General features: G+C 39.8%; 1 protein-coding gene across 4 annotated transcripts in view; it reads left to right on the top strand.

Annotated features, from left to right (window-relative positions):
- APBA1 (amyloid beta precursor protein binding family A member 1) overlaps window positions 1-16,697 on the top strand; it is a 99,897-nt gene that overhangs the window by 76,639 nt on the left and 6,561 nt on the right. For 3 of the 4 annotated variants that reach the window (XM_030004045.2, XM_030004046.2, XM_030004049.2), the window contains exons 5-10: window positions 1,499-1,644; window positions 6,748-6,780; window positions 7,888-7,974; window positions 8,566-8,751; window positions 12,283-12,462; window positions 13,281-13,493. In XM_030004045.2, the coding sequence (XP_029859905.1) occupies window positions 1,499-1,644; window positions 6,748-6,780; window positions 7,888-7,974; window positions 8,566-8,751; window positions 12,283-12,462; window positions 13,281-13,493 (845 nt within the window). The remainder of the gene's footprint in view (window positions 1-1,498; window positions 1,645-6,747; window positions 6,781-7,887; window positions 7,975-8,565; window positions 8,752-12,282; window positions 12,463-13,280; window positions 13,494-16,697) is intronic. The other variant, XM_030004050.2, reaches the window with a different exon arrangement.

Below are 16,697 nucleotides of genomic sequence, written 5' to 3'. Positions count from 1 at the left end.
AGAGATTATTTTGCTCCAGGGTGATCCCTGCTCACAAAAGAATGAGTTATTGTGAGAGACAAGCTAGATTAACAATTACAGCTTTTGCTGGAGAGATGTTATATTGGGTTTGTGTGGCAAGGTTTTGGTAGCGGGAGGGGTTACAGGGGTGGCTTCTGTGAGAAGATACCAGAAGCTTCCCCCATGTCCGACAGAGCCAATGCCAGCCGGCTCCAAGACAGACTCGCCGGTGGCCAAGGCCGAGCCCATCAGCGACGGTGGTAGCACCTCTGGGATAACAAATTTAAGAAGGGGAAAAAACAACTGCTGCATAACTGCAGCCAGAGGAGTGGAGTGAGAATATGCAAGTGAAACAACTCTGCAGACACCAAGGTCAGTGAAGAAGGAGGGGAGGAGGTGCTCCAGGCGCCAGAGCAGAGATTCCCCTGCAGCCCGTGGGGAAGACCATGGTGAGGCAGGCTGTCCCCCTGCAGCCCATGGAGGTCCGCGGTGGAGGAGATATCCACCTGCAGCCCATGGAGGACCCCACGCTGGAGCAGGTGGATGCCTGAAGTAGGCTGTGACCCCATGGGCAGCCTGCACTGGAGCAGGCTCCTGGCAGGACCTGTGGAACCGTGGAGAGAGGAGCCCACACTGGAGCAGGTTGTGACCCCGTGTCAGGACTTGTGACCCCGTGGGGGACCCACACTGGAGCTGTCTGTGCCTGGAGGACTGCACCCCATGCAAAGGGCACGTGGAAAGGACACACGCTGGAGCAGTGTGTGCCTGAAGGACTGCACCCCACAGAAGGGACCCACGCTGGAGCAGTTCATGAAAAACTGCAGCCCGTGGGAAGGACCCACACTGAAGAAGTTCATGGAGGACTGTCTCCCGTGGGAGGGACCACACACTGGAGCAGGGGCAGAGTGATGAGTCCTCCCCCTGAGGAGGAAGGAGCAGCAGAGACAACATGTGGTGAACTGACCGCAACCCCCATTCCCCGTCCCCCTGCTTTGCTGGTGGGGGGAGGTAAAGAAAATCAGGAGTGAAGTTAAGCCCAGGAAGAAGGGAGGGGTGGGGGGAAAGTGTTTTTAAGATTTGGTTTTATTTCTTATTACCCTACTCTGATTTGATTGGTAATAAATTAAAGAAATTTACCCAAGTCAAGTCTGTTTTGCCCATGACGGTAATTAGTTGAGTGATATCTCTCTCTGTCCTTATCTTGACCCACAAGCCTTTCATTATATTTTCTCTCCCCTGTCTAGTTGAGGCAGGGGAGTGATACAGCAGCTTTGGTGGGGACCTGATGTCCAGCCAGGGTCAACCCACCACAGATGTTGAGAGCATTTGCTTGGTGTTTTGTACCTTTGAATGTACTGTTTGCTATATCATCATGCTAAACTGAAGTATTTTAGAGGAGGATTTGCAGCCATCAGGTGCAGGCTCAAGTTGTCAGACTGTTGCTGGTTTTCTGTGGTTCAGCATTATTTTCTCCAGTGATTGCTTTCCTGTGTTACAGTTCCTGGACCTTGTGATCCTGAAGACTTAATCGATGGAATAATTTTTGCTGCCAATTACCTTGGCTCGACTCAACTCCTTTCTGACAAAACTCCCTCCAAGAATGTGAGAATGATGCAGGCTCAGGAAGCTGTCAGCAGGATCAAGGTGAGGAATAATTCCATCTGCTTCTCATACGGGTGCCTTAAGGTTGCAGATATAAACTTCTTACGTATGCAGAAGTTTTTTCATGTGGAGTTATCTGTGGTTTCAGAAAGGTTAAGTGCCTCTTCTTTCTTTCTGCAAAATAAATCACATGTTTAATGCTGCTTTTGGAACGTGACTGATAAGGAAAATTTACCAGATCATTTTAATTCCCTATAGTAATACTTGTGCCATGTACTCTAAGCCAGAATCTGAAGTGAGTGGTGATCTAAGTTGTGTATTACCTGGGTGTTGAGGGAAAACAGGTTTAGGGTATAACTAGTAAGTACTGCAGCTGCCTCTGGCTTGGCACTTGGTAGAACTGGTACTGTGGTAACGTCTGCAGTTATTTTTGACCCTGCTGTGGATAATACTTTCTCCACCACATAACAGCTATAAGCTGATTTAAAAAGAAAAAGAAAAGCCTGTGACAGTACAGAGATGTATGGAAAAAAATAATTTGTCCTAGAATCTAGTATGTTTACTTTGTTTGTTTGGAAAACAGAAATGCCTACCAATTTCTGTACGGGCCACGACAAGTAATGGACATGCTGCTGTATTGTAAGTTACAACGATGACATTGTCAACTGAAATTAAGGTGTGCGGATGAAGTATTGCACGGTTGTAGAGGATGCTGCAATATTCCTGCTACCCATACATGACTGGGTGGAAGGCACACAGCTTCGTCTTCTGCTAATTCAGCTAACCAACACAATCTCATCTGAAAGTTTTCCTTAGTTTAATATTTGTGTGTTCTTCTTTTGTATAGTTTATTTTGGCTTCCAACTCAGACTTTGTGTGCAATTGTATAAAAGAGAGAGAAAGAGAGACAGCATGTTATTAGCAAGGCCTATAGCACTGTCTGTTAAGGTCGGCTGATGCTTCCTACTATTATTATTCCTTCCAATGTTTTGCGTGCCAGGTGGTCAGTTTGGTCTGTGTATGAACTTTCACAGGGAAGCTCCAACTAGAACCACTGAGACACTTCCAGAAATTGTAATTTTGCTGATGTTCAAATACTTAAGTTCTTAAAACCTTGTCTCCGAAAATCACTAACACACTAGTATTTTAGAGGAGGCAGGGATGTAGCCTTCCTGTTACAGATAAGTCATCTTCTTCCATCTCTGTAAAGGTTTCCACAAACTTAAACAACTACTGAACCTATTGAAAAAGAATGATTTATCTGTGTTCAGTGGAGACTCTGAATTCAGTGACACTTTTAAAAAAGATTTTTCACTCAGTGTTCTCAACCGTGGCAGGTCATGGTGGGTTCTTCCCAAAGCTACAGTGGGGACTTTCCCTTTACAGTCTACTTCTTTTGTGCTCTGGGTGCAAGTAAGGCTGTGCCTCTCTGTTCAGTAGTCCCTGTGTGTTCTTTCCTGATGCTTGACCACATGTTAGAAAAGTAGTCTGATTTGAATGCACAGGAAACTAAAGGTAAGATAGAGAAAGGAGAGAAATAAGGCCTTCAGTGAGGGTGGATCTAGGAGGGATCCATCAGTGGAGGTTGATAGGAAAGATTAACATCAGCTGTCATAGGAAACTGGTATCAGGAGTTGAACTTGAACCTGGGGCTGGGCAGGAAGCTTGTAACTAGGAGGTAAAGCTTGCGTGGGAGTACACAATAGACAAAGACTGAAGGGACATGCTACAGAAAACTGGAACAGAATTGATTCAAAGCAGGCCTGTGAGGTATAAGAGTGTAGAATCTTTCTCTGATACTAAATGTATTTTGTAGAAATTAGGTAACAAAATAAAGGTCTTTCTGAGGGTTCTGTTATGCCTCAGCCCTGCTGTGCCTCAAAACAGAAGAAATCTCTTTAGCTCATTTCACTCATAAACCCCATAGTTTATGTATCTGTATAAATCAGCAGGCATGCATAGTCCTGGCTGTAGTAAATTTGTCTCAGGATGGAGGCCCAAGTAGTTACATTGTTGATCTGGTAAAACCCTAGCTGGTGTGTGCATAATTTTCTGAAACTATAAGTGTATTTCAGAAAATTGTTGGCTTACTGCATGGCACACAATACCATTGTACGCTTTGACAGTTAACTGCTTTTCTGCTTCTAGGTGAATCTCAGGCAATGTAAGTATACCTCCCTGCACCTTAGGGTCTTTGGTTTATTAGTCTTGGGTTTGCCTGGGTTTGTTGCTGATTGCCATTAAAGCTAAATTTTTTAGTGAGAAATTCATCATGACAGATAGACTTCCTGCTGCCAGATTCATCACTGCATAAGATAAGTAGCCCAAATGTGTAAAATATTGCTGGCACAATGACTATGATACTTGTGCCCTACTCATGTTTGTTTACAGACTGTGTTATGTGTTGCACATGAAACATTTCTCTGTAGTTAAAACAAAGGTTATGAATCAAGAATAAGTTTTTAAAAATTTGCAGACTTGAAGAGCATTAAAAAGGGGGGAAGAGTTTTGTTTAAGCCCCACTGTGTACACATACCTCCCATATGAATGTGTTCCTTTCTAATTTAATAGTCCCTATAATGCTTCCTTTTAGCAAAGCCTTCAGACCACATATTCATTAATTTAGAATATGAATAGATTTTGAAAACAATTCTGCATGCTGCTTCTTTAAACAAGTATCTCTTCAGTTAAAAGTACAAGAGTTGGGGGATTTCTTGCTTGGGCTCTCATCTCTGTGAAGTCCAACCAAGCTAAAACAGATACATTGCTTTGAAGGCATTCATCAAACATAGTTCTCTCATATTTTCACTAGGAGGTACTTTTAGTAATAGAAAATGTGTTTCACCATTTTCAGACTGTAGTCTCATTTCTTCAGATAACACAGAAAGAACTATCTTTTCACATTTTACTTGGAATTGATCCATAATACTTGTAACAGTAAAAAAGTTGATGTTCATGATTACAATTCACAGCTGATCTGTGCTGTTACGTTTCACATGTGAACTAACAATTAACTTCCATTTTTATTTTTCATCAGCAGATTTGAGCTGTGTGGCAGGTTTGAACTTTTTTAGATAACAACTGATTTAATTACTGAATGTAATTAAGATAGAAACCTTATGTGGAAATAGTTTAATATTCTGCACATTTTGTTTACTCAGTGTTATCTGGGTGTTCACAGAGTTGCAGTACATTTTTTGTAGAGGTTAAATAGGTTGAGTATATTTAAGGCATCTCTGTAGCAAAAGTGGAAGCTTGCTGGTTTTTAACAATTTGTAATTTTGGAAATTGCTACTAGATATATAGTTACACTTCATTTACCTTCAATGAAAAGCCTGGACTCTGTATATGTTTTAAAAAATAATATTTTGTTTAGATAAGGTAGTTTCTGTTTTTTCTAAGAATATAGAAAGAATCTTTTCATCTAAATTACCAAAATAACGTGGTGATAAAGAGGATTTGTCTGATAAAATGTCTTGCATAGAATTATCCTAATTTGTTTTTTTTTCTCCTATGACATTTCTGTGCAGTGTTAAATCACTTATTAAAATTGGTTGTTCCATATCATTACCTTAATTTTATGAAATATTTGAAAGTCATTCATCAAAAAATTAAAATACTATTAAGACCAGATGCTTCCATTGCAAGAGCATAATTTTCAATAAATTGAACGATAGTGCATTTTGATTAATCTTTGATCCTGCATCGTAAACCTCTAGCTCAAGGGAGTTTTTCCCCCCTTTTTCTTCTTTTTGGCCTGTGCTTTTCTTCTTTTGTGAGGTTGATCATTCTGTAAAGTTTGGGGAGGGGGGGAATTTGTCTGAAGGGGAGCTTGATTTTGGAAAGCAATTTAAATGCTTTATCTCATGAGTGCCTCCCCCTTGCCCAGTGTATAGCAGGCAGCTGTTATTCAAGATTTCTCAGTACCAATGTAAATTAATAGTAATGTAACGAAAAGTCTGCAGCATGAGGCAGTTTTAATTGCTTTTGCAATAGTTTGCAATCATCAGGCTATCAAATATTGCTCAGTTTGAAAAAGGTGACTAAAAGTTAGTGTGAGAATGTTTATATTTTTAAATAAGCAGTACGGTCTAAAGTTTCAGTAGCTGCTTTTAGATTTGCTTAGACGAAACCTGACAGATTTAGGTTGTGAGCATCAGTATAAAACATTTGATATGTCTTGTGATTCAAGCCTCCTGTTTGTTCTTCATAAAAGTAGTTAGCTAAGAGGCTGTTACTATTGGAAGTAAAAGGATATCTGCCAGCCTGGTGAGTATTGCATTTCTTCAGTAAGCAGGTCTGTAAGTTCAGTTCACCTTGGTTTGAATTAATGATTGCAAGACTGTAAGAATGGTGTTTATTTGTGTTGTTAGTGTTGCCACAGTAGTAGGACATAAGGAATCAGTTTGTTGCAATGGGTTGATATATGCCTAGATGTAATCAATTTAACTACTTGGTGACAAGAGACCTATTTTCAGGTGTTTGGGGAACTGAAGTACATGCTCCACTGCCTTCTTGAAAAAATGTGGTAGTATAGACATATCTTTGTGCAGGTGTCACAGGAAAACCTGTTGTCCAGATATGCAATGCTAACATTGGTATGGGTATGTTTGCACAGAAGGAGGAGAAAATGTAGGTGAAAGTTATCGTTTGTCATTTTGTTTTTCCAGGAAAAAGTACCATAGTTTTGGGGAGGTCATTTTTTGAACACTGTTTAAGCAGTCTCTCACCTTTTACACTGGTGTTGCTTCAAAAGAAGTAACATCATGGTTTACACTGCTGTAAATGAGGGGATGCTCTGTTTTTCTTCCTTAAAAGAAAACCCCAAGAAATCAACCCACAAAAACCCCCTCTTGTTTGTTGCAAGTAACGTTTTGAATGGAAAAAAAAAATCCTTTGGTGTTCTTCCAGGCTCTTTTGTTGCGGTTTCTTTTCATTTTTTAAAGTGATTGTGCTAAACATGAAATTTTAACATTTTTTTTAAGCCAAACAGAAAAGAAGGAAATTAATCTAAGCAGGGACTAATTTAGAATAGCTAGTAGTCTGTGAGCTCTGGCATTAGCATGCAGATTCCTGCTTGACTTGGAGTCTCTGTAAGTTCTTCTCTAACTATTCTCCTGTCTCTGTTTGTTCCATGCTAAGCAGATGGCCCAGAAATTAGCCAAAAGCAGGAAGAAGGTGCAGTACAAACTCCATCAGCTTGATGTTATGCCTGTTCTTTTGTTTTCTGGGAGGGTTTTTTGCCTTTCTTTTTATTTTGTGTTTTTATTTTCTGCATCCAGCAAGGTTTTTTTAGATTTATTTCTCAGCCACCATACAAGTTGACATTTCTCAGAAATTCGTTGCCGGATTGGCCATTTTTTGTTGCTTATCATTAGCCATTTCATGTTAGAAATAGAGTAAAGATTGGATTTATCAAATGGTTACAGGCAGTGCCCAAAATGCATACTAAAGAAACAGGACTGACGTGGCAAAGGTTTTAACTCTGTAAAATGATAGATTAAAATTAAGTCTTTTTTATTTTTTTATTTTATCTTTCTATATAAGTGCTTTGTTTGAGTCATATATGTGTCAAATTGCTGGATGCAAAAAACAAATAAGTTTATGTATATACATACAGTAATATGCTGAGATTGACTCATCTTAATAATAAGTTTTGTTTATGGACTTTTAAAGTGTTTTTTAACAAATCTAATTTTTTAAAAAATTACAAGCTTTCTGTTAACAAAATAGGACTTCCAAAGTGGGTTAGTGCTTGAATAGTATGTTGTCTGACTGTGAAGATGTTCTTACCAGAACTGCATTGTGAATAGCTTAAGCTGTACCCACCTGTGGTACAGGTTTTTCCATTGGTCTTGGCAGTCACTGTTAGGCCATATAGAAATTCCTCAGGCAAGAAATGCTGTTAGGCCTTTCTTTGGCTTATGTGAAAAACTTTCTTTAAAGTGGGATTCATAGTGTGGAGAAAATGGGAGAATCATTTTGATTTTCATGAAATCTTTACATAGTTCATGTTGCAGTCAGGTATAATTTTACTAAATCGGGAAGAATATCAGGGAAGCTTTTATTGGGTTAACAATTTTTCAGAGAATATCCAATTCACTTTCACATATATGTATATAGTTTCCATATCTTTGTGTTTATCTTTACCTTCTGCAGTCTAATACTCTATCTTGCATTGCTGTTCTGGTGACTGTGTCTTAGTGCGCCCCTGTTTGTGAGCTAACATTATTAGTAAGTATGTTACCTAATTTGTTTGTTTGACTCTAAGCCATTTATTTGCAGGCTCCAGAAGGTGAATCTCAACCCATGACTGAAGTGGACCTCTTCATTTCTACACAGAGAATAAAAGTACTGAATGCAGACACACAGGTATAGACAAAGATGCCTTTGTCAGTATTGTGGTAGTAGGCTACTGAAATACACTTTCACCTACCTGCAAAAATTTGTCCTTCAAAAAGTGCTGGCTCTTTTATTTCCCTCCAGGATTTCCTTGTAAGAAATCCATGCTCAAGAACCGTGTCATTCATGCAATTACTCTGGTGTGTCTGACTAGAAATGATTAGAATTTGCAGGTAAACTGATAGCAGTCAGCTCATTTCTTATGAGCCATGATGCATCAAGTATTGATTGTGCCCAGAGTAGCCCAAAATGTTTGGTTGTGGTAATTTGAAGTTCATAGTCCTTCACACATACATGCCCAGCATATTCAGGTTCTGATACTGAGGTCTTTATGTGCTTTTCCACTGAAAACACAGTTTTAATTTGTAAAACTTGCTCTTTGCTTTACTTTTGGAAAGTGGAGCTCTTGTTTTCTATTGGCATCTCCCCTCATGCATGACAGGTGTTACAGACTTTATGTAACAGAAGTCTTATATTGCCATTTGTTTGTTTTCATAATACTAGGTGTGCAATAAGAACTTCATTGAAACAGCTGCTCATGTTGTTTTTTGTATTCCCCAGGAAACCATGATGGATCATCCCCTGCGGACCATTTCTTACATTGCAGATATAGGAAATATAGTTGTTTTGATGGCTCGTAGACGAATGCCACGGTCTAACTCCCAGGATAATGTAGAAGCATCTCACCCTTCCCAAGATGGAAAGAGACAGTACAAAATGATTTGCCATGTCTTTGAGTCTGAGGATGTAAGGAATTATTCTGTCTTGTAATTTTCTAGGGGTGGAAATGTAAACACATTTTAGTAGGCTTAAAGTCCATTGCAAGTGGTCCTGTTTGTTCTTTAACTGCAACCAAATATTTCATCTAAGCAGAGGAACTTGCCTTCTGTTTTTGCATGTTTGGACCTGACATTTTACTCACAAAACTGGTGTTTATAGAAATTCTTCCCATTTTTAAGCTCCTTCAATGCCTTCCAGTAAGAATGAGAAGAGAGTCCAGTTGCCACGGCTTACAAATACCAGTTCAGATTCTGCATGTGAATGTGAAAGTCTATCAGAGATGCTTATTTTCCTGGGGAAATTCTAATCCCAAGTCTTGCATCAAGGATCAATCATTGATACATACTAGAAAGGTGGTTGGGGTTTTTTTTTGGGGGGGGGGGGGGGGGGGGTTAAGGAGGAGAAGGGGGGGGAGGAGACTTGTGTTGGGGAATAGTTGCTGACATCATGTCAAAAAGCCAGCAAAGAAAGTTGGTAGTTCTGGCAATCCCAAAGTATGTTGAATAGAGACACAGCTGAGTAAATTTTAGTCTATGGCACAGGTTACTAAGTTACCTTATATAGGACTTGATATCCTGTGTTCACAATCAATGTGCGTAATTTACTGATTTTATGCACTTTTTAAAGCTCAGTAAACCGAAAGGTAAAATCAAACATACCAGACTGAAGTGGCTAGATATGTAGTTGTCAGGATCATAATCAAGTTAGCCCTAATAATTTGGGAAAATAAAAAATCTCAGTTCTAAGCCCTCTGAATAGCAGAGTATCACTTAAGACAAGTAAGGTGAAAATATCAGTTTCTTATAAAATACTCATATGTCTTCCACTCCACAGTGTATCAGGAAGGACTTTGAGATGGGAAGGTTTTCTTGAATAAGCAGCTGATTTTATGTAACGATGAATCTGTTCTAAACCCATGTCTGGTTAAATTATCTGGCTGCAGGTGAATGTACATATATGACCCACTGCTGAGGTTAAAAAGTAAGGACAAGAGCACTGATAGAAGCAATCCACTACCAAAATTTTGACAGAGAGCATAAAAAATTGTGGATATTTTTTCCCCCAAAACCCATGTAAGCCAGTTTTGCAAACCCTTTAAAGAAACTGGTGTGAAAATAAAAAGAGTAGCAAATGGTTTTTTGGCTTAATATCACTTCATACGCTGCCCACTTTGATGCCGCTGCTTCTGTATTTCTAGTCACAAGTTTGGACTCTGCTAGCTCTCTTACTAGCCAGTTGAAAAAGCAAAAACCAAACTGTCAGATGCCAGAGGCTGGGTCTTATTTTCCTTCAGCATGTGGTGGTCTGACTATGATCCAGACTTCCTGGATTGTTTCCCAGGCTGCTATTAATACTTTGGCTAGCTGGAATCTATGCTTCCTTTTGGGGATCACTGACGTTACTTTCTGTGGTTTGTTTGGATCAGGCCATCTTTGTGGCAGATGTGATCCTCCCTGTGTCACTAGATATTGGCCTGGAAGGTACATGCTTGTAGATCCAATAAAAGCATTGCTCAGTGATGTGAAAATACGCTGAGAAATTGCAGGAGATTATATATCAGCTCTCCTTTGTCATAGTTGTTAGTTCACAAAAAGCTTGTAAAATTTATCTCAAATACCCAAATGACTAAGAAAGAGAATGCAAACAGTGTAGCACCTGTTGGCAGCAAGGAGATGGCAGCTTCAAAGATCTTGTACATCCAGTGGAGTAGTACAGCCTGTTTGTATCATAAAACTCATGTCTGTATCATTGTCACCTTTTCTTCTTCTGGGACTGCTGGGTATTTAGAAGAATTTACTCAGTAACTGACACAGAAGCTGTAAGCCCTCAAGCAGGGGTTGGCCAGAATGTGTCTCTGCTTGGAAAAGTCATTACCTAAGGAGCACAGCACCAGATTTTCAACTGTAGAGCTGGATCTTCAAATGAGCTGAACCCTAGTGATGTGTCCAAATGCTGTATGTCTAAATGGGAGTTGATCTCTACCTGGAGAGAAGATACATGTGTATGAATGTAAAGTCTGCATTTATCTCCTCACTTAGGTTACTGAGGTATGGAGGTGCAGTTTTCCCATTTTCTTGCTGTCCTGTTCTTGCTGTCAAAACCAGGTTGATCCAAGCATTGGTAAAATACTGCCAGTTGAGGTATTGGCCTTTTCAGCACCAGCAATCATGCTATTCTCGTCAGGAGCTTTAGTGCTACCTTGAGTTGTTTTAAGGTACAATCAACTTGTTATTTCAGGGTTGGGAACCTTTCCTTTGTTAGGGACCAAACTGGACTTTAAGTACAGCTGGTAGGCTGTATAAAAATACACCTCAGCAGTATTAATTCACCTCCAGCACTCCCCCAGGCCTACCTTGTCAGCTGTGGAGCTCTCCTCTTCTCTCCCTTCTCCACAGCCAGCACTGTGCTCCAAGGGACTGTTTCAGCACACATCATGGCCAACTCCTGTGCACTACACAGTGCTTACTGCATGTGTCACTGCAATTATGTACAGCACTACTCTGCACCATGCTGTGCTGCTTTCCTCTCCTGTCCGTGACCTGTCTTATAGTAACTATGATCACTGCCTTAAAGGGAGGCATTCCTCTGGTCTGTTTCCAGCTGCATCCCCCACCTTGCATGATGCAGAGCTTTCCCCGTGTCTGCCTTGCGCCCAGTTTCTGCCCCATTGCTGCAGATGCAGAACATCTTATGGTGGGAGCAATGCAGGGTATTGAGTGGCACATTTGGTGGCTTTAGGTGTAGAGAAGGCTATGGGAAGCTGCAGGTGCAAAAGGGTACACACAAAGGACAGGCTGAGAAGGAAAGGGGCAGGGAACTGGCAGAGTCATGGAAGTTGGAGGGAGCAAAACAAGAAATGTAGGGGAGAAAGGTTGATGGACGTAGCAGGGTGGAAAAGGAGATGGGTGTGACCATTTCCAGTCACTTCAAGGCCTGGATCCGGTCACCAGTTGCTACCCTTTTCCTGTTTCATCTGAGGCTGAGGTAGGAGCAGCCAATATAGACATGATGGTTTTAAGGGAGGGTGAGAAAAGGAGGAAGTAGTCTCTTAAATGTGGTTGTGTGTTTTCTAGTAGACATTTTCATTTTCACTGCTGGCTTGTCAGAGAATGGCATTGCCTCTGCTAGGAGGGAGAGCCATCTAGGAGCTGCACGTGTGGGAACAGTTGTAGGTGCGAGCTACAGTCACTGCAGCGGGTATACCTTTACATTTATATTAGCAGTTCTTACCTGTGAAAGGATGGCTTTATTTGTATTTCTCATTTATAATTGCTTACCAAGGTGGATTCATGGCACAGGTGAATGTGTTGACATTTTGTGGGTCTTTTAAATTAATTTTCAATGCACAAGTATTTTTTAAACTGGATTGCAGTAACTTGTAGGTTCATCAACTTGATGATCCATTTTGCAGTGTGATTGTAACAGAGAAAGTGTCAGTGGGCAAGACCATCAGGATGTTTCACTTTTTTCTTTTGTCTTCTCTGGGAACTGCTACAGGCACAGCTGATTGCACAGTCCATAGGTCAAGCATTTAGTGTGGCCTACCAAGAATTTCTGAGGGCAAATGGAATCAACCCAGAAGACCTTAGCCAGAAGGAATATAGTGACTTGCTCAATACCCAGGACATGTACAATGATGATCTGATTCACTTCTCCAAATCTGAAAACTGCAAAGATGTATGTCTCATTTTTTTTCCATAACAGCGTTAAGCTGCTCTGTACCAGTTGCAGGCCCATGCTAGCAGAAATCAGAAAACCATTAATACTTCCTATAAATGACCTCAGTGAGTCTAGAATGTTCTCCCAAGTAGGACACCCTGTCATCTGTTCTGTTTCAAAGGCAAACAGTGAACCCCAAATTTATCAGCAGTGAAGTGATTTACCATCTGTTTGTGTTCTTTTCACCAAACAATTTTCAGACATGTTTGAAAATGAATTTAAAACAGATTAACAGATTAGTACAATTTAACAGATTACAGTAAACACTATAAAATTTATAAAGGCACAGGTGTTTGTGAAAGTGGCTGATTCCAGACTTTAAAGAATTATATTTGCTGAAAGGATTTGCAGCTTGGTTAATAAGATGAATCAGTGCACCACTGGAACACACAGATAGTGGTTTTCCAGTCCTCAGTCATAAACTCTTGCAATCTCTTCCTGTTTACCTTTGTCCGCCAAAGCCCATGGCACCAGGGTTTCTTCCACTCCAGTTTCCTCTGCTGATGTGCAGAAATACGTTGTGAGAAGTATTTCACACTAAGCAAAATCTATATTATGTAGTGCTGATTATTTCATGTTTGAATACAAATGAAACATAGTAAAATGTGTACTCTACTTTGGTTTGCCTTTGAATTAGGAAGGCAGGTTGCAAATAAGGAGGCGTATATGTTTGTTGGTTATATGAATGTTTTGGCAGGGGGCAGGGGGAGGGTGGTGGTGTTAGTTCCATATGTGTGAAGAAGCTTTTTTTTTTGAAACTTTTTCTTATGATACAGGTTTACATTGAAAAGCAAAAGGGAGAAATCCTAGGTGTAGTAATTGTGGAGTCTGGCTGGGGATCCATTTTGCCTACAGTTATCATAGCCAACATGATGCATGGAGGACCAGCAGAGAAGTCTGGGAAACTGAACATAGGGGACCAGATCATGTCAATCAATGGGACCAGTTTGGTTGGTTTACCACTCTCAACATGTCAGAGCATTATAAAGGTACGGAGGATGTTTCTGGAAGTTACACATTTTAAAAATGTTACATAGTAGGTGAGCAGAAAGTAGAACTCTTAAGTAAATTCTTACCAAATGTTTGTATAGCACTTTCCAATTCATCATCTTTAAACTACAGTGGGAATTATGCTACACCAATTTTCTGACTCCCAGAAAGCGAGCTGTGCCATTTACCTGTATCGACAAGGACTCTCTGCAGAACTTCACTCCACAAGAGAATATTTTGTTCAGAAGGAAGATATTACCAGATATACACTTAAAATTTTATGTGACAAATGGAGGCACAGGTACCTCATATTGTCCTAGGCCATATTAGCTGTTTAAATGCCTCCTAGTATCTGGCTGAAATAGAGCTGATGCTTTTGTTGTTGTTGTTTATAACTATTTTTAAAACATTTAAACTTTGAATTAAAATCCTCTGTAGAAACTTTGCCCGAGTTATTTGAAAGTATGATGCTTCTCTTCACTTGGCTAGATGGGATATTATAATTAGAAGAGCTTTCTTCTGGTTGTCAGAAAAGTATGTGACTGCAAAAAGCATGCAGGTCAACTGGAACTGAACAGTGACTGGGGTAGCTGTAGCATACAAGGAAGTAGGTATTTAAACATGAAAGTTTCAAGAGCTGGAAAGATGCATCACTAGGGAATGTTTGAGGTGAAGCTATATGGACTTCGTTATTTATTGAAATAGCCCCACGGAGCTCCTGTAGATCATAACATGTAGACACGTAGTGTAATGCTGGTGGTGTACTATACAGAAATTCTTCTCTGATTTCTAGGAATATGCCTGTTAAACTTACTTATTTGTTTAGGCAACTTTCTGGTAACAAGTTGTATATGTAATATGGTTTTTTGCATGTTGTACTTTTTTAAATTGCAAAGTAAATTTTGCATTCACAAAGTAAATATAGAAAATTTAAAAAATTTACAAAGTAAATTTTTATTTTTTGTCCATGGATTAGTTTCTTAATACTTGAACTAAGATGTTTGCTATAAAGACTTCCCATTCTGGTTTCCAAAAATGTTAATGCTGAATTCTGATGAGTAATAGATGCATACGTCACTGAACCAGCCATTTCAGATTCAGTGAGTAGAAATGATAGCCTGGAAGTGTAGCATACTAAAAACATGGCAAAAACAGTCTTAGATTTGTGAAGGAAGGGGAAGGAAAAAAAAATCATATTAAGTATCTTTGTGCCAGCTTCAGTGGAACAAAACTCCCTGCAAGTTTAGGCTTTTCGTGTTAGCTACACTTGTTTCCTATCGCACATCAGTTTTATTTCTAAATCTGATGTGTTACAGTTCTGTGATTCAGAGCCTTTTCAGGTAGAGTTCCGTTGTGCTTATCTGTACTTTCTCAAAACAGAAACAACCAGCTTTGCTGTTTCCAGCTTCTGCAGACCTTTCTCTTCCTCACTGATACAGCTGTTGCCATAGGAACTGCTAGCCATTTATTTTGTCTTTCTAAAGAGAAGATAGTCTGTATGTTTGCAGGTCTTCATAACCACACATCTGGAGCTGTTCATATAGTGCTTCTGATAACACATATATATACCACTGCATGATCTAAGCATACATTTAGATGTGGCAAATATCTCAGGATTTCAGATTTCTTTAGCATGCTGTAAAGACTCATATGAAAAGATGAGAATATTGTATAGATAAGAAGAATATCTTGCAAGCACTTCAGATAAGATAATTTCAGTATTATGGATGTAATCTCTGCTACTAATTGACCATAACCCAATCGGAAACTGACAAAGTTCAGAAGCTTTCCATATGTGGTGGTTATTCCCTAATTGTATTATGCTACTTGTATATTTTTCAGAAGCACCTGGTGCTGGCTACTATCAGAAGCAGACTCAGGGACTAGATAAGCAAATAAGTTGGTCAAATGATGCAATTGTTTTGTTGCCAATCAGCATATATTACCAGTCTGCACAATACTGGAAATTAGCCACTTTTGAAATATATGTGCTTTCTGTCAAATTAGAAGATTATTTGTTGGTGTACACATTACTTTTTTTTTCAAGGAATACATATAAATAACTTGCACATTCATCAGGGAAGTAAAAGCACAATGATATCAACTCTGTTGAGGGCACTTAACCCAAGTGAACTCAGATGACTGAAGGTAAACACCTAAATTCCTCATAGAACTGTGCATCTCCAGTACTCTGCACGACTCCTGCCCTGCTGGATTTAGAATGCTGAGGCAAAAGCTCCTCAGACTTTTGAGTAAGTATCGTACCCACAGCTTAGTACAGGTTGATTAGTCCCTCTCTTCTACAATGTGTGTTTTGTGAAGACCTTTGTATAGAAGATGAATGGCCCTTGAGCATGTATGGTGTGCTGCTAACTCCTCCAGAGTGCAGGAGTCCATAGTCATGCAAGAGAGAGAGTTCAAACCTTTCTGCTGAGAGTGGAGTAGAGGCAGTTCCCACAGCCACGTGCTTTGTCATTTTGTGTTCACGTGCCCCTTCTCTTGGACCCACTTTGAATAATGAGCCAAGCTGAGCTCAGCACTGTGTGGAAGTGATGGCAGCTGTTTCCCATGTGATGATTGCATCCAGTTTAAGGCACTGACAAGAAAACAGACTCTAAGGCAGTTCACCCTGGCAGGATGCCAGTCTAGTTATTCAAGTCACTGCTGAAGCTGGAGTTTAGCTGAACAGAATCAGCAGCAGTAAACTGGATACAAAGACTTCAGTGTATTACCTTAGCTATAGTAGGAATTATTTTTCACAATTAACCTTTTGAAGTCAGTGTCAGACACCTGTTAGTTGCAGTGGGATCCAGATTTCAACTGTACATATAAAAAGAATTCTGAAGTAGGTACTGGAATTGGTAGGTGTTGTATTAAGTAAGGTCAAAGTTGCTGTATTCTTTATAAAGCATTTCTTTCTTGATGTGGATTTTATTTATGTATTTATTTATGGCTAATCCTTTGTGTGAATGAAGCATTTCAGAAAAGTACCTTAACAATCTCTAAGAGCGCTGAATACTTGAAGTTGTACAAGGGGTCAGATTGCAGTCATCTGCGTTTTTACATTTGAGTTTTCGTCGAGCCATACAATCACAGAGTCTCAGAGGCTGGCAGTCACTGCAGAAGCTGGTCCACACCAACACTTTGGTTTAAAGTACAGCAGGTTGTTTAGGGCAGTAACCACGAGGGTTTAAATAACTCCA

Source organism: Aquila chrysaetos, chromosome Z, assembly GCF_900496995.4.
Source record: "Aquila chrysaetos chrysaetos chromosome Z, bAquChr1.4, whole genome shotgun sequence".
Lineage (NCBI taxonomy): Eukaryota > Metazoa > Chordata > Aves > Accipitriformes > Accipitridae > Aquila > Aquila chrysaetos.
This window is presented reverse-complemented; position numbering and strand designations above follow the sequence as displayed.